Source organism: Caretta caretta, chromosome 8, assembly GCF_965140235.1.
Source record: "Caretta caretta isolate rCarCar2 chromosome 8, rCarCar1.hap1, whole genome shotgun sequence".
Lineage (NCBI taxonomy): Eukaryota > Metazoa > Chordata > Testudines > Cheloniidae > Caretta > Caretta caretta.
In genome coordinates, this window is record NC_134213.1 from 53,027,170 (window position 1) to 53,050,299 (window position 23,130).

Genomic DNA, 23,130 nt, shown 5'->3' on the forward strand with positions numbered 1-23,130 from the left:
CAACCATGGACTGGAGAAAACCCCCTTAGCTAGTGTAGTCTCCATGACCACCCTTGTCCTCTGTGAGACTGCATCTAGGAGACTAATGAGACTGTTGGACCAGGAATGCTAGTCCTCACAGGCCACTGAACAGCTGTTGGAATAATCCCATGGTCACAACCAGTACAGAGCAGGCTTCAGTTTGTGACTTGGAGATGAAAAGCTCCATGTTCCTCTACCAATAATTACTTGAGCCACCCAGTTCCCTCAGAAGGGAGCTGATTCTGAAGGGCTGAGTGTTTAGAAGAGCAATTTTTTTCTGTCTCTGAAAGGGTAAAATGAGAACTTGTTTAGTACATGCCCCCCCCTTTTTTTTTTTTTTACTCACTGAAGATGTAATGGAATATCAGATATTCTTTGGCTAGCTGGCATAAAGCAGCATCATGTTACATGTATGTAAAATGGAATATAGTTCCAGATGTAGATTGCGGCACTTATCTCAGGGTGGGGAAATAAATGTAAAAGAGAAAATAAAAAACCTGGCCCACATTTGACTGTTTATATACCACCTCATCAGTCCAGTGAAGTGAGGGCTGTATACATCCTTCACATGGTGGCTGCTGGCCATCGTCCTCTTCAGGCTTCCCTTTCCATTACAATGTCACTCCTGCCACTGAAAGTCTTTTCCAACCACTCCACAGCATTTTGGCTTCTAGAGCAACTGCCTCACTGGAGGGTGAAGCTGAGTTGGATCTAGCTGTCACAGACCAGTAAACCCAACCCATGGAAATGAGTTAGTGTGCTTGCAGCAGCTAGAGCAAGGAAAAGTTTGTAATTCACCTTGTGGCTGATAGAAGATAAAGTGCTACTTTGTGTTCTGCAGGCTTATGCTGGAGTAGTGTGTTTTTTAAGCTTTGGTTGGAGATGCTGGGTGGAGGTTGAGACATCTTTAGTATTTGTAAGTGCAAATGAAGGAGAGCTGAACCAATTAAAGAAGCATAAAGTGCTGTATAAATACTGGTTACAGAATAGCAGCCGTGTTAGTCTGTATTCACAAAAAGAAAAGGAGGACTTGTGGCACCTTAGAGACTAACCAATTTATTTGAGCATAAGCTTTCGTGAGCTACAGCTCACTTCATCGGATGCATTCAGTGGATGAAGTGAGCTGTAGCTCACGAAAGCTTATGCTCAAATAAATTTGTTAGTCTCTAAGGTGCCACAAGTACTCCTTTTCTTTTTGTATAAATACTGTGGCTATTAGCAGCCAGGGTCCAGTGGAGTCAGTTAGGAGGAATACGAGTCAGTTATCAGGGCAAAAACTCTGAAAGAGAGGAACTGTAGTCTAGAGTACACTTAGAGGGAACATAGTTACATATGTTACAGACAAATAATCAGGGCAATTGATTTGTGTTTAATAGTGACGAAACCCCCCACACCAAAGAGTACAGTACACACAGTAAGAAGCTGCAAACTCAAACATAGACTGAACACATACCCAACGATAGAACTGAAGATTGATGGTTTTCCATGTCTAAAGTGCAGTATTACAGATAAAAATACTAGGAAAGGAAAATTGTAACATTATGAGAACAAGAAGCATGGGCAAGTCAGTGAATGGTGCCTAAAGGTGAAATGCATGTAATACTGGCTGTACATAGTAAATTGTTCAGGATAGCGCATCCAACTAGAGACTCCAACCCATCTCCCTGTTTGTTGCTCTCTCCACCATTTCATCCAGTCTGGTTAGCTACCACTTCCAGTTACTCATCCCTGAACTTCTTGACCTGGGACCTTGTCTGAGTTCCTTTCCTCAGTAGGGACAGTTCAAACCATTCCTCTCACTCTGGGAAGATGACTGGAACTATATGGTGACAGTGATGGATCCTGCCATCCTGATCCTCCTTGCAGTGGAGGCCCTGTCCTCCCAGCAGGGGGCTCTGCAGCAGTTTCTGCTTGTCCCACCTGTGAGCCCTGAGTTTGAGAATACAGCTCTCCCCTTCAGCGGTTTATGACATCACAAGCACTTAAAACAATGCACAACCAATCAATACGTTTTGTCTTTCACATTCTGCTCTGAGTTGTCAGTGATGTTCTCTGCTGCTACAATGGGCAAAGAAGAATTTTGGCAGGTTAGTGTAAAAGGCTGACTTTTTTTCCACATTTTTTTTCCTACAAATAAAAATGTGTATATCTGGGAATATGGAATCCTTACTTTGTAACTTTCTGTGTGTTGACAAGCAGGTACTGGGTAGAATCTCAATTTGGTACACAAGTGCAGATGTGCATACATGTTGAGATATATAGGTAAATGTTATAATTAGTAAATACACTGCTTTTTATATGTTGTTGTTGTACACCATCTGGGACATAGTTAATTGGCAGTGTATTACAGAAAAGAGAGCCTGCTCTTGGTGCCACAAACTGATACACGTATGCGTGCGCACACAAACATAATCAAATTTTGTACCAAAGTATGTAGATGACTGGGAAGCTCTATTTTGTATGGTGATCAGTGTGTGCAATATATAATACAAATGGGGAGCTAACATCTGAATACCCTACAGTACAGCTGTTACTACTTTGTTTTATGAGCCCAGATCATACACAGGAAACTTTCATTTTCTTTATATAAATTTTCTAGTTCATCTTTTAAGATTCTAATATAAACATTGTATGTATTTTCCTGTAACTAGTTCTGCACCATTTCACAGTTGCCTTGTGCCCTGTTTTTAGTGTTGGGTTTTGGCAGCTGGATTTATAACCGAATGCCTGCACAACCCCAGTCCATGTTCAACAGGTGGAGATAACCCTTTCCAAAATTCCTGGATGGCTTTAAGGAAGCATGTCAGTCAAAGAGAGAAGGGGGGAAGCTACTGGGTCTTCTTTCAGGCACAATAGCCAGCTGCCTCTCTCTATTTTTAGAAGGGATGTGCAAGGGTACTATGGAGTGGAAAACTTTCCACAGCCTGGGTGTTAAAAGCTGCAAAAGTCAGCACAGTGTAAAATGAGATGGTGCTGCTTTATGTTTAGTCCTCCTCTCCCGTCCACCGCTTTCAAGCGCTTGGGCTGCACTGCTGCAATATATTCAATAACGCTGCCCAGTTCTTTACCAGTTCATCAAAGCCATATTGGAACTGAGTGCACTTGTTTCTTCCTTTCTCTGTCAGCCATGGCTGTTTCCAGGTAAAGGATTTACTTTGTCTTTAAAATGCTAATTTTAGCAAATTTAATTGAAAAGAGCTTAGTTTTCACAAGAGAATTTAAATTTCCTTAATTTCTCATGAGGTGTTATGCTGTCTCAAATTATTATTTTTTTTACATGAAAGCTGACTCTGGAAACAGCACATTCTTTGATCATTTGATTTAAGATTTTGTGCAAGAGTTATAACTGAATTCCATTGTTATGTAGAAAAGTCCTGACATTTTGAGAATGTGGGAATAATGTGGAAGCAAAGTCGAGGCGGAGGGGATCTTGTTTGTTAATTTTATACAATTGACTGAAAATAAAGAAGCTAACTTAGTGATTTTCATATTCAGTGTAAATTCTAATGCATTCTACTTGTCTGGAGAATGGGAGGGAAGAGTGAGGAACTAAATTAATTGCTAATAAATAAAAAGACGCTATGTTCAAAAACAATTTGAGGTAATATGTTACTGAAAGTGATGACTAGGTGAAGAGATCTGCCAGTCAAGTACTAGTAAGCAATAGATTTAAGCAAACACTAGGTGACTATATGGGATATAATAAGAGTTAAGAGGTCCTGGTCCTCTCAGGAGTCAGGAGGGAATTAATCACTGATCATGCTCCTTTTCCCCACTAGAGATGTCTGTTTTGTCTTTGTTGGCAGGGCTTTTTTTTCTCCTCTGGCAAAACTGATACTTATCATTTTAAAATTTTTTAAATTTTAAGATAGAGATGTCAGTTGGTGTTGAACATTTCATACACCCTGAGGCCCATCCTATGCACTGAATGGAAAATACACAAAAAGAAAAGGAGTACTTGTGGCACCTTAGAGACTAACCGATTTATTTGAGCATAAGCTTTCATGAGCTACAGCTCACTTCATCGGATGCATACTGTGGAAAGTACAGAAGATCTTTTTATATACACAAACCATGAAAAAAATGGGTGTTTACCACTACAAAAAGTTTTCTCTCCCCCCCCACCCCACTCTCCTGCTGGTAATAGCTTATCTAAAGTGATCACTCTCTCCTTACAATGTGTATGGGGGGAGAGAAAACCTTTTGTAGTGGTAAACACCCATTTTTTCATAGTTTGTGTGTATAAAAAGATCTTCTGTACTTTCCACAGTATGCATCCGATGAAGTGAGCTGTAGCTCACGAAAGCTTGTGCTCAAATAAATTGGTTAGTCTCTAAGGTGCCACACGTACTCCTTTTTCTTTTTGCGAATACAGATTACACAACTGTTACTCTGAAACATGGAAAATACAGTACACAATCATGTAATTAAAGACTATCATACTATGTATGCAGGAGGGAACAGCATTAATGTTGAATAGGCAGCCTTTAATTCTGACACTTCCGAAGTACTGCATGCTTGGCTTTGCAACCTTAATGTTCTTTTAACATAATGTGGGGGGCTTTTTGCATGTTGTATTAGAGGTGGGGCTTGTGTCACTGTCTATTAAAGTTGCCCAACACATCATCTTATAAGACCCTGGATTCCAGTTGCTTGTAACTTTGCCAAACATCAGCTGTTTGGGCTGAAATTTTCCAAACAAATTCAGCCCACTACAGACAACCATAGAAAATTTCAGCCAAATGGTTAATTTGCATCTCAGAGTGAGGCTAGGGAAAAATGTTTTGCCCATGTTAAAATATTCTGGTGAACTAAAAAAACCAAAACAAAAAACCAACCTGAAAATATTAGCATCTGCATGACAACTATAATTTATTCTGAGAATCAAGAAAGCTTAACAAAGCAAAAAACTTTGGACTCATGCACCTTGGTCCCGATGTGTCAAGCAATAAAAATACCAATTGGAGTTGCACATGAGATTATGCTGAATAGTATACTATTACCTTTTTAAAACTGAAAATAAAACTCTTGAGTTTTCTGCTCTGTGTTGATCAAGAATGAATTTGAAATGAGGTCTCATTTTTCAGATTAGGAGACAGACATTTGTTTCTTTAAGTAGCATGATGGGAGTGGATAAAGTTGTAGGTAGAAGTCCTTAAGTGAAGCAGGTATGTGCCTACGTGCATGCATGTACACAATTGGCTCTTTAGGAATAATGCTGTTTTTCCTTTTCTAATGACATTCCTTCTTCAGTCTTAGAAGAAAGTGACTGTTCCTGTAATACTTTACCTGTGTTGTCTCAGTACAGGGGGCTGAACTAGATGAGCCCTTGAGGTCCCTTCCAGCCCTACATTTCTATAGCTGCATGACATCACATGCCTGCTTTTAAAATCCTCTATGAAGAGGGGGAGAAAAATCATGCAAGGTACGGAAGTATTAGAGGTATTATAAAAATGATACCCTAAACATTTCCCCTTCCCTGCATTTATAAAGAAACTTTATTAAAAGTGAAAGAACTTAACTACAGTTTTCATTGTATTCATTTAAGCGGATTGTTTCCTACTTCTTTTTCACTTAGCATTAACTTTAAATTTCTTTTAAAAATTTTTAATTGAAATTAAAATAAAAATGGTGTAAACATCTGTACTCATACTTTTTATAAATTTTCTCCTGTTATTTACCTAAACCTTATGTTCTGGGTCTCAGTGAGACAGTCACTTAAATTAGCCTTTTTTTTTTTTTAAAGGGGTTCTTATAAGAATGATTTTATTAGTAGATGAAGTTGGAAAAATGATCTCTGTTCTGAAGTAAGGAGGTAGGTTCAAATATTTGGCTCATGTAGACTTTCTGGACCCCCAGGTTTATTAACCCTGCCACCATTTATTCAGGTATCAGAAATAGATGAATGAGGTTTCAGGCAGGTTTCTGTCTGTATAACATTTAGATGGGCCTTTACAAAGCAAATTGTTCTTTCACTCTGATAGCCATTCATGTAAAAACTAGAGCTGGTCAAAAAGTGGTGGAGAAAAATGATAAACTAAATTTTGAAGTAATTTCTGTTCTGTGGGGTTCGAAAAAACAACTTTTCACTCATTCAAAAAAATTGCACATTGCTTTTGAAATGGAAAATATTTTAACTCTAGTTTGTGAAAATTTTCATTTTTTGATTTTCCTGGTTTCTTCCGTAGTTTGATTTTTTGCACTGAAAAGAGAAGAGGAAAAAGGAGGAAACAAAACCCTGGGGTGTAATCCTAAATATTGTTTCATTTTTTTTTTTTAAAAAAAGAGTAAATCATGGTGGGGGGAAAAAAGGTTTAGGGTAATAAATCTAAGAGAATGTTCTTATTTGAAAAACTGACTAGCCCTCTACTACTCAAAGACCCCATTAAGATTTGGGTAAGAGTAGAGGTGTTGGTTGCAATCGTCCCATTTGAGTTGTGCTGGGGGGTGAGCTGCTGCCCTTATACAACAGTGCTGGCTGCATTTAAGTGGTGCTGTAGCCCAGATTCATGGCTAGGCCCCTGCCAAATTCACAATCTTGAAAAACACATCATGGATGGTGAAATTGGGTCTCCTCTGTTCAATCTGTATAGTACAGCGTAAAAGTACACAAAAGACCATGATTGCATGTGGGAGACCAGTGTTTCTCAAAGTGGGTTGTGGGGGAGAGGGGTTTGCAAGGTTATTGTAGGGAGTTACAGTATTGCCACCCTTAATTCTGTACTACCTTCAGAGCTGGGTGGCTGGAGAGTAGTAGCTGCTGGCCAGCTTCCCAGCTCTGAAGGCAGCATCCCCCCAGCATTACCCCAGAAGTAAGGGTGGCAATATGGTGATGCCCCCCCACCCTAATCACATAACCCCTGTTTGCATCAGGACCCCTATAGTTACAATACCATGACATTTCAGATTTTAAAATCCTATGATTGTGAAATTGACCAAAATGGATTGTGAATTTGGTAAGGCCCTATTCGTTGATTTTAATGGAAGTTAGGAGCCTGAGCTACTTTTGGAGTCCTTGCCCCAAAACTTCCTTAACAGAGCGTAAAGTTTGGTAGGTGCTGCCTTGTCTCCTTCCAAAACACTGAATACATCTAAACTTAACTCCCTGAAAGCCAGCCATTCCAGGGTTAAGATACACACCACACCAGCTCTGCCCTCTATGCACCAACCTAGTAGTTGCAATAGATGTCCTCCAGCTCCTAAACTCTATGTCTCAGCCTTAGCTGTAGGGGTGCTAACCGTCCCTACATCCCTTACAAAGGGCAGGAGAAATATTTGGTGCCCGGGGCTGAGGTTCTATTCAAACCATTGCCACTCTTGGAGCACGATTTGGGGGGAATCTTTCCTCTCCTGCTCAGCTGTTGCCTCTCTAAAGGCTAGCCCGCCTTCTGTCAGATCTAAAGTTGAAATGCCTGTACCCTGAGTATTACAGCCCAGCTGACGCAGGATGCTGTGCCACACCCAATATGGCCGAAGTATAGTTTGGGGCAGGAAGTCTTAGCGGCGCCGCCATGTGTGGAAGGTCGGAGAGTAGGCCGTTCTCGCGAGGCGTGGCCGGCTGTTCCCGCCCTGCCCCGCGCCGCTGCCGCCGCCGCTCCGTGTCAGTCGTTGGCCGGTAATGGCGGCCGGCGAGCTCCCTTGAAGTGACTGTGAGCCCGGGCCGGGCGCAGGGTGGGACGCAGCCGTCCGGGAAGGAGCAAAGTGAGGGGCCGCCGCTAACTCTAAGGGGCCCCCCAGCCCCCACAGGATGCGTTGGGAGCTGCCCCCGGGGTGGGAGGCGGAGGCGGAGGCGGTGGCGACGGCGACTCTCAGGTGAGGAGCCTGCAGGGGGAGAGCGGCTGGCAGCGGCCTGTCCTCAGCCGGGCCCTGCCCTGCCTTGCGGCCACCTCGGTTCCTGGCCGTTTGGGGGCGAGGTGGAGCCCCGGAGTCGGGACGCCTTGGGGTCGGGCTCCGGGGCTCCGTCCGCCGTAGGGCTGGTGTCCGGGCCGTGACTGGCTGCCAGACCCACTGGATCTCCGCCCCCGGGTCTCCATAGCGCTGGGCAGCCCTGGCTCCGGGCCGTGCTGTCACTCCCTGTTTAAAGAGACCTTCCCCTAGGGCTGTGCCCCGCACTAGCCAGCGGCGCTTTCTGCCGTGCTGATAGCCGTGCCGTTAGCGAAGCCTGACCCAACTGCCCCGCTCAGCTGTGCCTGGAGGCTGGCTCCTCGTTGCTTCTGCTCTGCTTGGGAAATGAAACTGCGTTAGCCTCGATCACCTCTCTTCCTCTCTTTCCTTTCTGTTTCTCGTGCTCGGGCATGACATCTGGGTGGTGAAAGCTGTTGAATGTTCACAGCCACTTTGCATTTTAAATGTATCTATTTAAAAAACTCAACCCCCCCTTGTGTTAACATTAGGCTTGTAAAACCTTGTTTTAAAATTCCAAACGTAAATTTGGTGGCTAAACCCGCTGATGGATTGACTTTCATAGCCTTATCCTTACTTGTCTACAAAGGTGTTGGAATGCTTTCAATGTATAATATCTGTATGTATACCTTGCATCCACTCATAACAAAGCAAGCATTTTACAAATTTTGGTTAAGCCGTTTGTTTGTGGCCCAATCTTTACACAGATTTGTACTGGTATGACTGTCATTTTGGGCTGTGATACTTCTTTTAAAAAATATCATTATACTAGTACAACTCCTAATGTGGGTTCATTTATACTGGTATAGCTTACTTCCCTTTCTGTGAGGGTATGTCTTCACTACCAACGTTAAAGCGTTGCCATGGGACTTCTGTCTAGTGTAGGGGTAGGCAACCTATGGCATGTGTGCCAAAGGCAGCATGCGAGCTGATTTTCAGTGGCACTCACATTGTCCGGGGGGCTCTGCATTTTAATTTAATTTTAAATGAAGCTTCTTAAACATTTTAAAAACCTTATTTACTTTACATAAACAATAGTTTAGTTATTTATTAAAGACTTATAGAAAGAGACCTTCTAAAAATGTTAAAATGTATTACTGGCACGCGAAACCTTAAATTAGAGTGAATAAATGAAGACTCAGCACGCCACTTCTGAAAGGTTGCCGACCCCTGGTCTAGTATGACTAGTTAAGTGAGTAAGAATCAGGTACAGTATTTGGTTGAAAGACTTGTGTGAAAGAACCACAAACAAAATGGGAAACAAGTTTACTTAAGTTTCAGAGTAGCAGCCGTGTTAGTCTGTATCCCTAAAAAGAAAAGGAGTACTTGTGGCACCTTAGAGACTAACCAGTTTATTTGAGCATAAGCTTTCGTGAGCTACAGCTCACTTCATCGGATGCATTCAGTGGAAAGTACAGTGGGGAGATTTATATACACAGAGAACAAGAAACAATGGGTGTTACCATACACACTGTAACAAGAGTGATCAGGTAAGGTGAGCTATTATTCTTTTACGTAGAGACTGTCCAGTTTGGCCAGTGTACGTGGCAGAGGGGCATTGCTGGCACATGATGGCATATACCACATTGGCAGATGTGCAGGTGAACGAGCCTCTGATAGTGTGGCTGATGTGATTAGGCCCTGTGATGGTGTCCCCTGAATAGATATGTGGACACAGTTGGCAACGGGCTTTGTTGCAAGGATAGGTTCCTGGGTTAGTGGTTCTGTTGTGTGGTGTGTGGTTGCTGGTGAATATTTGCTTCAGGATGGGGGGCTGTCTGTAAGCAAGGACTGGTCTGTGTCCCAAGATCTGTGAGAGTGATGAGTCGTCCTTCAGAATCGGTTGTAGATCCTTGATGATGTTCATTGTCTACAGCCAAGCTCTATGATACAACCGCATTTGCTCCAACCCCTCAGACAGAGACAAACACCTACAAGATCTCTATCAAGCGTTCTTACAACTACGATACCCACCTGCTGAAGTGAAGAAACAGATTGACAGAGCCAGACGAGTACCCAGAAGTTACCTTCTACGGGACAGGCTCAACAAAGAAAATAACAGAACGCCACTAGCCATCACCTTCAGCCCCCAACTAAAACCTCTCCAACGCATCATCAGGGATCTACACAATATAATTAACTTAGGCTTGAATAAAGACTGGGAGTGGATGGGTCATTACACAAAGTAAAGCTATTTTCCCATGGTTATTTTCCCCCCACCCCCACCCACCTGCTGTTCCTCAGATGTTCTTGTCAACTGCTGGAAATGGCCCACCTTGATTATCACTACAAAAGGTCCATCCCGTCCCCTCTGCTGTCTTGCTGGTAATAGCTCACCTTACCTGATCGCTCTCGTTACAGTGTGTATGGTAACACCCATTGTTTCATTTCTCTGTGTATATAAATCTCCCCGCTGTATTTTCCACTGAATGCATCCGATGAAGTGAGCTGTAGCTTAGGAAAGCTTATGCTCAGATAAATTTGTTAGTCTCTAAATTTAGCTAATTGACTATACCAGGTCGATTGAAACTGACTAATAACAGACGGTGAAATCCTGATCCCATGTAAGTCAATGGCAAAATTTCCATTGATTTCAGGGGGTCCAAAATTTCAACCAAAGTGCTATAAAATACAAAAAGTAAACAAATGGCAAAAATTGAAGTTTTTTTTCTCTAATTTTCAATTATTAATATTACATTTTACATGTAACAATAGTAGGTAAAAATCAATCAGACAGAAGTCTGATTCCTTTTTTAAATTTATGTTCCTTTTAAATAGATACAGACAACTCTCATGAATGAAAATCCAGCAAATGTCAACGTTTCTAATGAGTGGAGGAAGATGATTTGTAATGCCAGAAACTGTATGCTCAAGTCTTGGGAGGATTTCTAGGTTCTTTATTGTAGATAAAAGTGGCTTTTTCTTTCCATAGCTAGGATGCAGACACTAGCCTAAAGGTCTCACTTATCCTCACTGCTGGAAAAACACAGGCACAGCACACTGTCTTGTCAGCCACTCTGAGGCCTTGTCTACGCTACCAGGGTAAGTTGATTTAAGTTACGCTACTCCAGCTACGTGAGTAATATAGCTGGAGTCTGTGTAGCTTAGGTCAACTTAATTCGGTGTCTACACTGCGCTATATTGATGGGAGACACTCTCCTGTCTACTTACATTACTCCTCTTGTTCCAGTGGAGTACCGCAGTTGACCAGAGAGTGCTCTGCAGTCGCTTTAGTGGGTCTTCAGTGTTCCCTCTAATTTTTTACATCCATGTGCGGAATGAATTAATGTGGTGGGGGTGGTGCTGAGGCGTTCAGAGTGTGGGAGGGGGCTCAGGGCTGGGGCAGAGGGTTAGGGTGCGGGGGGGGTGAGGGCTCTGGCTGGGGGTGTGGGTTCTGGGGTGGGGCTGGGAATGAGGGGTTTGGGTGCGGGCTGCCCCAGGGCTGCAGTGGGAGAAAGGATTCTCCTCAGCCCTCTCTTGCCACAGCAGCTCGGAGCAGGGGGAAACGCGCCTCTCTCTGGCTGTGGCAGCTCCAGTAGGCCTGGGCCCGGCCGAGGGAGGGGTTCCTCTTCCCTGGCCACGGCAAGTCCAGGGCAGGTCCATGCTGGGGCCGGTGCGGAGGGGCTCCTCTCCCCCAGCCATGGCAGGTTCACGCTGGGGCCAGTGGGGAGGGGCGCCTCTCCCTCGGGCTCGGCAGGTCCGCACTGGGGCCGGCGGGGAGGGGCGCCTCTCCCCCGACGCGGCAAGTCTGCGCTGGGGGACAAGCATCTCTTCCCGCCACAGCCCTGAGCCTCCGCGGAGGGCTTAATAGGCAGCTGCATGGCTTAGAGGAAACATCGGTTTTCACTAGACCCACTAAATCAGGGGTGGGCAAACTTTTTGGCCCAAAGGCCACATCTGGGTGGGGAAATTGCATGCAGGGCCATGAATGTAGGGCTGGGGCAGGGGGTTGGGATACGGGAGGGGGTGTGGGAGGTGATGCGGTGTGGCTCAGGACAAGGGGTTGGGGCTCAGGAGGGGCGCTGGCTGTACGAGCGGGCTTGGCAGGGGGTTGGGGTGTAGGAGGGGGTGCGGGGTGCAGGGAGGTTGCGGAGTGTGAGAAGGGGCTCAGGGCAGGGGTTGGGGGCTCAGGGCAGGGGGTTGGGGTGCAGGAGGGGTGTGGGGTGTGGCAAGGGGCTCAGGGCAGGGGGTTGGGGTGCAGGAGGGTGTGGGCTTACCTTGAGTGGCTCAGGGGTGGCTGCGACGTGTAGTGGCACTAAGACAGGCTCCCTGCCTGCCCTGGCCCCGCACCGTTCCCGGAAGTGGCCGGCACCATGTCCCCAAGGCCCCTGGGGGAGGGAGAGGCAGAGGGCTCCGCGCGCTGTCCTTGCCTGCGGGTTCCTCCCACGAAGCTCGCATTGGCTGCGGTTCCCGGGCAATGGGAGCTGTGGGAGGCAGTGCCTGCAGGAGAGGGCAGTGTGCTGTCCCCCCAGGAGCCACAGGGACGTGGTGCTGGCCGCTTCTGGGAGCGGTGTGGGGCCTGTGGCGCCATGGGGGTGGCAGTTCCATGGCCCAGATCCAAAGCCCTGATGTAGTTTGATCACCTCTGCACTAAATCAACCCCAATTGCATCGATCGTAGCAAAGTCTATCAGTGGTAAGATAGACATGGCCTGAGACCTGGCATACTTGTACCAGCATTGGAGTTTTTAGTGCATTGCATTTAGCTGCCTCTCTGATCACACAGCAGTGTGCAGAATACGCAGTCTTGGTCAGCTAAGGTGGACGTAAGGGAAAAGGAGAGAGACATAATTGGAGGGATCTGTGGGGGACAAAGTCTTACATCCCAGACGATATTTGGGATTTAGCTGGATCTGGTGATGTTATCTGGCTCACTCTCTGGCCCCGTCTGGTCAGTACATCTTTGAGGATTGGGATGAAGAAGTTCTGGGGGTCCCAGGAGACAGTAGGTCTGACAGCCATGATGATAATGCTCACTGCAATGGTGGCTGGCAGAGAGCAGCTGCTTCTGCTAATTTTTCCCAAAAGTATTTTTTCTGTAAGGGAGTGTAGGGTGGAATAGTCCATCTTCTCATTATTTTGTCCACCAATAGGTCCAATTTCCAACACATTAATTTTTGGTTCATTCATTTCCGGTCTTCTTCATCTCTGGTTTACCAGTTATAATCTTAACACAGTCCTTGAATGGGATCAGTAAAGCCCTTTCTGTTTAATTCAGTCTTTCTGTCTCCTCCTTACATCTTTCTTAAACAATTTTATATAACAGGACATTGTTACAATTTATGAACTTTCACTCATTGTTTATAGATGAGCTTACAATTAGGCCATTATTACAACAACTCTTCCTCACGCATTGGGTATGAATAAACAGAAATTTTTCTTCAAGGGTCTCTGTGTATTCCTTCACTTGGAATCCAGGCACCTTGCTTGGCAAGGTTCTAGAATCTCCTTACAGGTATGTCTGTTGGAGACAATGTGGGCCGTACTTCGTAGCACTGAATGTTCGAGGCCCGAGGTTATAAGTTATTGACTCTGCACTTCCCTTTTCAGTTTCTACTTCTTATCATACTTGGCGGGTGTAGGAATATTAAGTTTGTGCCTGAATTGGACCACATCAAATGTTCCTTTTCATGCAACCTTTGGTAAATAATTTTAAGGTATTTTAATTGTGTTTAGCTGTGTGTGTGTGAGAGAGATAACTTAGCTTGTAGAACCACTGTGGTTCCAGTGTTAGCTATTGCTAGGTGGTACTTTACCTGGGCCACCATTCTTGAGTGAGTTATCCATAGCTTTTCTTTCTCCACCTTTTTGTTGGATTGAATTGGGAAAAGAAAAGTTAGTGTCATTCTCAGATACTTTGCCTACAGACCAAGCTCTGCAAACTTCAGGTGAAAAAATGAGACACCCATTGATTATGCAGATCTTCCTTTGATGATCATTCCTCAGCTGATCAGTCTTTCTCAGAGAATTTTTTTTTAAAAATGAAACCTTAGATTCTGATGCACAGGAGCCACACTAAGTGAGCCAGTTTGAGCTTTAACTTTCTTCAAGGCTATGCCAGAGAAGGCATGTTGTCTGTGTAAGTTTTCCCTCAACTAAGCTATCTCTGGTTGGTGGGGGACTTCAGTGGATGAAATCTACTTAGTTTGGCTTTCTTACTTCTTCTCATCCTTTGTATTTTTGTTTCTCATAGACTTTAAGACCAGAAGGGACCATCAAAATTGTCTAGTCCAGGGGTTCTCAAACTGGGGGTTGTGACCCCACAGGGGGTCACAAGGTTATTACATGTGCGGGGGTTGCGAGCTGTCAGCCTCCACCCCCAAATTCCACTTTGCCTCCAGCATTTATAATAGTGTTAAATACAAAAAAGTGTTTTTAATTTATAAGGGGGGTTGCACTCATAGGTTTGCTGTGTCACCAAGGAGTCACCAATACAAAAGTTTGAAAAACACTGGTCTTCTCTGACCTCCTGCACGTTGCAGGCCACAGAACCCCACTCACCCAGTCCTGTAATAAACCCTGTAACCTGTTGCTGAGGTTGTTCTCCATGTCCACTGAAGCTAGGTCAAGAATTAATGGGCTTAAACTGCAGCAAGGGAGATTTAGGTTAGATCAGTGGTACTCAGATTGAGGCTCGTGAGCCACAAGTGGCTCTTTAATGTGGCTCTTTGGGAAATGGTATGCGGATTTTATGCAGATCCGGTTGTTTCTGTGCTGGTGGCAGCTGAGGCAGTGAAAATGGATTAGAGGTATGGAAGATTTCCATATGAAGAGAGCTGAAAAGAGTTAGGAATTTTTAGTTTAGCATGGAGAGGACTAAGAGCTTGCATGAATAGTATATAGAGGCTGGTTAGGAGCTCCTACTTTTCATAATACAAGAGCAGGGGACATAAATTTATTATTACCTTTTATTTTTAATGTAAGTGATAAAGGAAGCACTTTTTTTTTAAACCCTGGATACAACGAATATGCGGAACTCTGCTTACATACATGATTGAGGCAAAGAACTTAGCAGAATTCCAGGACCTTGTGCTTATTACATAGTTGTCCATTAGGAAGTTTTACATCTTCTTGGAAGTGTCTGTTACTTGCTACTGTTGGAGACAGGCTACTGTGCTAAATGGACCAGTGGTCTGATCTGTTTTGTCATTCTGAATTCTTGGTTAGAAGAAGGATTATGAAAAGTGCCTGCCACAGGAAAAAAGTTAAGAGAATTGGGCTATCCATAAACATCTTTATTATATAAAGAGCTTACAAAGATTTGCTGCTGTTAGGGCTTTTTGTGATGTCTCATAACATTACATTAATTTTTGAGAAACACGAGAATAAAAGATGCACTTTTAAACTGATTTGGTTCAGTTAAATATTTACAGTTGGGTCATTAACAGTAGTGCATAATATAACATAATTATACATGTGACTTCAAGAATTTAAATTACACATCTCTCTAATAGTAGCACAGTAATTTAGGATTTAAAAGCAATTTATCTGATATTAACAGGTTTACAGCTAAATAGGTGATGACCCTTTAAATGGGTTGTTTGAAATATGTGCTGATCAAAGGTAGAACAGTGGGTTTTTCAGAGAGTAGCTGTATCCTCAGACTTTTCTAGTAAGTGTTCCTTCCTGCCTTTTACACCCTGTTCTTTCAGTCTACCACCTTAGTTTGTAGGATAAGTATTTGACTAGAATTTTGAAGGAAATTTTGTTTGTCATTGATTATAACAGCTTAAGAAATTGACCAGCAAGATAGCCAGCCACCTTCCCACTTAGCCAATACTGACTTGATTTTCAGTAAGTTTTTAGATGTGAATTTGTGTGTGCGCAAATGTGTATCTATTTTGCTCTTGCAGTAATTGATATTTATATGCAAATTCTTGATTGCATACCCAAATGGCTAGAGTAGTGCGATTTTTATCGTGTGCATGCGTAAATTGTGGATTTGCTTGTACATCTGATAAAGTGTGCACAAAATAGGTTGTGGTGTATGGCACACTTTTGCTCCTGTACCTATGTACTGAAAATGAGTCCTAATTTTCCAAGTTAAATTCCATCTTTAGTTTTAAGTTTTGTGCATTTGGGTATAATACTGATGGATCTAAAGCCAGTTGAATATAAAGAATTTCCTGTTGTCTTTCCTCAGCAGTCACTTCATAGTGTTATTTTTAGAATGCATATTTTTCTGATATTACTGAAATTTTGAGATAACTGGTTATGTTGATATATAAAAGTATATTCAAATGAACTTTGAGCTGTTTGTGTGTAAAGCTATTTTATGTACTATCCTGTCCAAATCATTGTTCATGTCAATAAATATACGAGTTCAGTTGACACTGTCAAGGGTGGTAAGCTTAAAAATAGACATACCCACTGTGTTATGGTTTGCAGGCATATAGATGCAATGTTGTACTTCTTTCTACCTGTCTCTGTCATGTTGAGCAGGCAGGGTATTGAACTACACAAGAGGGTATGGTTAGGTTTTCTGCTTGCATTACATGAGTTGAAACAATGGAAAGATGTCATGATGTCTATCTCCATGGTCCAAAACAAAATGCAGTGTGCATCAACATCATTGTAATTAGGGCTTGAAAAGCCATTTAATGTTTTTCAGGCCCTTATGGTCAAATGGGAAATGATGCAGTATTGTCTTTCTGAATCTGTAGACTGCTCCAGTATTCCCGATCCCCTCATATCTTTCTCAAACAACAACAGCATGAGATTAACAAGACTGGCTAGTTGCACTGCTGTTCAGATCTCTGTGTGCAGAAATGAAACCGACAAGAATCACATACAGTAGAACCGCAGAGTTACGAACACCTTGGGAATGGAAGTTGTTCATAACTCTGAACAAAACATTATGGTTGTTCTTTCAAAAGTTTACAACTGAACATTGACTTAATATACCTTTGAAACTTTACAATGCCGAAGAAAAATGCTGCTTTTAACCATCTTAATTGAAATGAAACTAGCGTAGAAACAGTTCCCTTACCTTGTCAAATCTTTTTTTAAACTTTCCCTTTATTTTTTAGTAGTTTACGTTTAACTCATTACTGTACCATATTTGCCCTTTTTTTTCCCCCCCCATCTCTTCTGCTGCCTGATTGCATACTTCCAGTTTCAAATGAGGTGTGTGGTTAACTGGTCAGTTCATAACTTTGAGCTTCTACTGTAATTGAATAGCAGAGGCAGGCAGTGGAGCTATTCACAAGGCGGAGTAGAGTAGAGGGTACCATGCCCCTGTTTGTAGAAGCTAGGAGCTGGGGAGGAGAAGTAGACCTTTATACTCCTGTTGTGGCTGTGTTCTTAACCAGTAGTGATTGTCTGCAGTGGAAGACTGCAAGAAGTCCAGAAATTTAAGACAGTGTCAATGTATATTTACAGTTTTGTTCTTTTGTATTGCCTTGGTTCAGCTCAATCCACTTGACTTTTTCTCTGAATGCATGTTGCAAGCAACAATTTTGAAGAATATTTTTTAAATTCTCTGTTAAAAGCTTTGGGAACATATGGAGTTCAACATTACACTGCATTGTTACAGAGTAGTGAAATGTAGAATGTAAAACGTTTGGTGTTTGTATAGCACCTACCACAGTTAAGTCCTGGTCCATAACTAGCGCTTATAGGTGCTACTATGACTGGTCCACAACTGGGGCTCATAGGTGAATAATAAATTCAGTTAGTTACATAGAACTTTTTATTTTATCTCCTCAAGAAAAGGTGCATTGGCTAGAAGTACTTTTTGGCCATAATTACTGTCCAGTAGGTTCCAGTATGTTGCTGTTTGGGCAACGATCTTGAGATGGAGGTTTCATATACTCTCAAAATTGCCTTCATGAAAGGATGGAAGGCTCTTTTCATAAACATTTCCTTTCCACTTTTCTAATATAGGAGTTTTCAGCTGGTTCATGTCTCTTCATCACTGGACGAGATTTCTAATATAGGGCAACATTATGCCTTGCAACCTGAATCATTTGATACAGAAAGCAGCTGTCGGCATGAATGGTTTCCCCAGTCTCCATTCCAGAAGCAGAGTTCTGGAACTTAGCTTGCCTGATTCTTGTGCCTCTTGATATTAAATTTAGTTCTCTCTAGAACAGTGGTCATGAACTGGTAGATCGCGATCAACTGGTTGATTGCGGCGCCTCTGTCAGTCACTCAGTTACAATCTAGGGTTGCCAACCTTCTTGCAGCCAAACCGGGAGATCGGCTACTAACAGTCCAGCAGGGCTAAGGCAGGCTCCCTGCCTGCCCTGGTCCTGCGCCACTCCCGGAAGCAGCTGGCATGTCCAGCAGTAGCTCCTGGGGGGGTAGGGGGTCTCTGCGCACTGGCCCCCTCCAAGAGCCAGCACCCCCACCTCGTGCCCCAGCCCTGAGCCCCCTCCTGCACCCAAACTCCCTCCCAGAACCCGCACCCTGAACCCCCTCCTGTACCCTAACTCCCTGCCCTAGGCCCAGCCTGGAGCCTGCACCTGCTCCCGCATTCCAACCCCTATCCCAGCCTGGTGAAAGTGAGTGAGGGTTGGGGAGAGCGAGCGACAGAGGAAGGGGGATGGAGTAAGCAGGGCGGGGCCTTGGAGAAGGGTGGGACAGGAGCATGGCCTCGGAGGGGGGCAAGGGTGTTTGGGTGTGTGTGATTACTGTTATTTCTACATTTTCTTTGGGGTAGATCCTGCATTGCACTTAAATTTAAAAAGTGATCTTGTACTTAAAAAGGTTGGAGACCGTTGCTCTAGAATTTCCACACTGCTTATGTTTCTACGCTGTCACACACTCCACTAACGTGTAGGTTCCCTCTTCCACCCATCGCCTTTCCAGCACTTAGTTTAAAGCAGACATACCTAGCTTTCTCTAAAGCAAGGGGAATCGAAAGGTCTGGACCACTAGAGCAGCTTGATGAGCCACTCCTTTCTTACAACTTTTGGGGGGCATTGAGACAAATTCTATGGGGTAAGTTTATATGTAGTATAGTTCTAGCCATGTCAGTCCCAGGATATTAGAGAGACAAGGTGGATGAGGTAATATCTTTTATTGGACCAACTTCTGTTTGTGATAGAGACAAGCTTTCGAGCCACATAGAGCTCTTCTTGTCTTGTAAAGATTCTCCAAGTGTCACAGCTAAGTGCAAGGTGGAACAATTGTTTAGCATGAGCAGCTAGCACATATTCCAAGGGACCATTCAAGATAGAATGGCCCGGTAACATCTCTGCAGTCATAGAACAAAAAGATGGGGTTAGTGGGTTACAGATTGGATTTATGGTTTATTGCAATAATGTGTCTGTTCAGTCCATGATTTTTAGTGTTTAGCAAAGTTATGAATTTAAGCTCCCAGGTTTGTATTTTGAAAGTTTTGTGCAGGTTTCCTTTGAGGATGATCACTGATAGGTCAGACAGAATGATCGCCTTGTGAAAAGTGTTCACCCACAGGTGATAGGGTTTCTTGTCTTTTATCATTTTTCTGTGTGAGTTCATTCAAGAGCATAGTGATTGTCTGGTTTCACCCACATAGTTGTTATTTAGGCATTTAGTTAACTGGATGTGGTATACCACATATTGTGACAGGCATGTGTAGTTACTCATACAGCTCAAGTGGTAGCAGTCCAGGTTGGAGACCTGAGAGTCCAGGTTTCAAATTTTGCCATTTACCCTTTTGGACATCCTTGTGGTGGTACATGATAGATTTACCATTCACAGAAGATACTGGCGGTGACCTATTGGCTAGCGAAGTGGTGTAAATTAGAAGGTTTTGGTTTCATGGGGCATTGGGTCACCTTTTATGGGAAAAGGGGCCCTGTATAATTGGGTGGCCTTCATCTCAACAGTAAAGGAACCAGTCCTGTAAGTAACGGAGGACTTTGGGAAGTGAAAGAGGAAGAGCCTCTCATTCAGAACTGTTGAGCTCCGCAACAGGAGGAGAAGGTTGATATCTGTGGGTGTGGGGTAGAGGAGAGAGGGAATTAGTTTTCTCATCCCAACTCTTCAGTCATTGATGAAGAGCAGGATGGATCTTTCGTGTAGTGACCTGCCTGCTGGATCATTTGTTAAGGGTTGACTTCAGTTATTCTGAAGGGTACTAAGAATAGTTCTTATAACTTCCAATATAAATCTTGGTCACATTTTAATGTTCATGTTCTAATTTTGCCTTTTCATCCTCCATAACAAGAATTTCTTCAAAACCTTGTGGTGATTGTTGAGCTATTGGTAGAATATATTTAAATTCATGGGCTTTGAGGGAAAAAGAGGTGCTGACTAATGAGAGATCTTGTTGACTGTGGAGGCTTCTTTTCAGGCTTCTTTAAAACACAGTCCTCTTAAAATCACTTTATTTCCTTGTACTGCTCTTTTTTCAAAGCACTTTTCTTTTAAATACTCCCACTCCCAGTCTAATTTTGCTTTTTAAAGAAAATTCTCATGTATTATGTAACCACTTTTTGCATAAGTTACTTATTTTTTCTAAGAGATCATCAGTCCATACTATTGAGTTGTTTTTTCCTTCTTTTTCAGGCAACAATAACCAATAATATTGAAAGAATTTTGATGTGTTCCTTGGCCTTAGAACGTGCAGGATAGACTTCATTGGGAGTTTTACCATTGATTTCACTGAGAGGAAGATTGGGGCCTTGGTTTGTTTCCTGCTTCCAGTGTTGTGCTCTGCAGTCTAGCCTGCCTCTACAGAAAGTAGTCTTTCTCACTTCAAACTGGAGTAATTTTCTCACAGAAAGGCCTTACTTATATATCTCTCTGAAGACAGCTATTTAAAAATTTGTTTTCACTGCTCTATGGAAGTGGGTCTACATGGGGGTCTGCTTCACACTGAAGTGACAGGAAGAACCATTTCAGATACTAAGATACTACTACAATAATGTGGGCTATATAAATCCCTAGGTTGGCTTCAGGACAGAGGTCCATCAACCTAAGGAGTTTCTAGGGCCCTTAGTCTCAAATGACCCAGAATGGCAGGATGATTATAGGTCTTGGAAGTTTAAATAAAGTTCTGGTTTCTTTAACCTTCAAAGTTTGTTCCTCTGTCAACTTTAATCTTGGTTTTACCTTACCCAAAGCTCTTTAAGGACAGCTTCTGACTGTTTGGGTTTAGAAGGGGTACTTGGATTCATTAGCAAACCTGTCCAAGAAACTGCTTTTTGTGTTCTTCTTGCCTTTAAATCGTGTTATCTTTCTGGAGGTTTTGGAAAGATGTCACTGAATATTGAGTCTTCTTACACTCTTTAAAAAAATTGTTTAATTATTACTTTTATTGTCATGGTTCTAGATCTCAGTCAGACTTCAGATCCTTATTTCTTTTAAAGGGTAAGGTGGCATGTAATGTGTCAGTTGTTCCTTTCATTCATCCATTGGCAGGGCCAGACATTTTCAAAGTTTTTCAAAATTATCTAGGGATGACCCTTGACTGTGTTGTATTTCCTCAGTTCCTTGTTAATGTAGCCTCTTTATCTGGGGTCGTCTTATCATTTCTTCAGACTCAGTGGAGCGCTTATTGCTGTAGACTGACAGGTTCTCTCTGACTTTCTATATTGAAATCTGTTATAGAGCTAGAAGTCTTACCTTGTACCTTCCTGGGATTTTTGTCTCTGGTCGCTTTCAGCCTCATTTGTAAACATTGTTCTTCAAGGTGTCTCCCACTGTCAGTAGTAGTTCACTCTTGTTCCTTTTTAAGAGAATTACAAGCTGTAGTCACCTTTTTGGTCACTCATTGTTGCCTGTCTGATCCAATTGGTCATGTATATAGTGTCAAAATATAATTTGAAGGTAAAACATCTTCATTTCTTGTCGATCAAGATAACATTTTCTTTGGGCAACAGATATCTTTATTCACTCTTATTGTGTATACTTTTGGTCCTTCAGTGAATCTTTCTGTCTGTAGGTAAACTAACAGGATGTGGAACAACAAATCGAAGGAGGTGCCTTTACAAAACCCAAGGCACACTCAGAACAGGGATTCCCTCAGAGGTATGGATTTGCTTTGTTGTATCGCTTTACTTTAGAAGCAGTTTTATCCTAGATAGTGTAATATTTTATATTGTATTGTAAATTTTGTAGATATATATTTTTTTTTAATTGGGTCAAAGGCTAAAACCATGTCTCATACAGCTTACTTTCTGTAGAACAGCAGTTCCCAGACAGTGGTCCAGAGTGCTGTTAGATCACCTGGTGCTGACTCCATTTCATTGCTTCCAGACACTTTTTTTATAAATGTTCAGGCTCTTAATTGCAAGCTTTGTCAAGAAAGGACAAAACATTACGTTTAAAAACAGTTACATTGTTATTTCCTATTATTACTTTTCCAGGTAAGTATTTACTGCAGTTGTCATATGGACGATGCGTGCTCACAAACAGGAGTGCAGGTTGTCTGTGATATAAGATTTTGGTTAAGATGTGGTCCACACTATGACAAAACTTGAGGACCCCTGCTATAGTTGATGACAAGCATATTTGACCTATAAAATCATATATACTCTATAATTTGATAGCTGAAATACCTCATTGTAATTGACTATGATTGTCTCCTAAAAAGTTCTTGTGAATGTCTTGTCAGAGTTTATAGACCTGTAATTAAGGAAATATTATTCAGGGGTTTCAAGGATTTTGTAGATGTTTTATTGAGGTACCATTTCTCAGCAAATGTGTCCTGTTGCTATTTCCAGATCCTCCCTTCCCCTTTCTCTCATGTTGTTACACCTTGTCCTAAATTAGATTGGTTGCTCTTCAGGGCAGTGACCAGATCTTTGTATGTTTGTACAGTTCCTGGTATAATGTGGCCCTGGTCCTGACTGGAGCTTCTGGGTACTACTGTAACATGTAATTACATTTAGCAACACTTACAGTTGACTTTTTTTTTTTTTAAAAAGTGCTTGTCAAAATAGTCTACTTTAAGAAAAAAGATAATACTTAAATACTATTTCAATAATTTTGGGCATATTACTAGATTTCTGAAGATAGCTAACTTTTTTTATAAATTTAGCTTATAAAGCTGAAGTAAGTGAAGCTTATGAACCTATCACCCATTCTTTGGAAATCTTGGCTATATGTATTGTATATGTAACCTGTGAAGCTTAAACATAGCTTGTTACTCTTGAGTACCAATGTATGACAACTTGCAGTCTAAGTGTGAGCTTTCATTGACCATATATATTCATAGCCTGTTTGTAAAATAAATAAATAAAAATATAATGTTTAAAAAATCAAAATTCAAAGC

General features: G+C 42.5%; 1 protein-coding gene across 9 annotated transcripts in view; it reads left to right on the forward strand.

Annotated features, from left to right (window-relative positions):
- The first annotated feature begins 7,586 nt into the window (after window positions 1-7,586).
- Window positions 7,587-23,130, forward strand: part of CEP350 (centrosomal protein 350) — a 135,041-nt gene continuing 119,497 nt past the window's right edge. For 7 of the 9 annotated variants that reach the window (XM_075131502.1, XM_075131503.1, XM_075131504.1 and 4 more), the window contains exons 1-2: window positions 7,587-7,833; window positions 21,799-21,884. In XM_075131502.1, coding sequence (XP_074987603.1) covers window positions 21,812-21,884 — 73 coding nt within the window. In that variant the 5' untranslated portion in view covers window positions 7,587-7,833; window positions 21,799-21,811. The remainder of the gene's footprint in view (window positions 7,834-21,798; window positions 21,885-23,130) is intronic. The other 2 variants (XM_048860301.2, XM_048860302.2) reach the window with 1 other exon arrangement.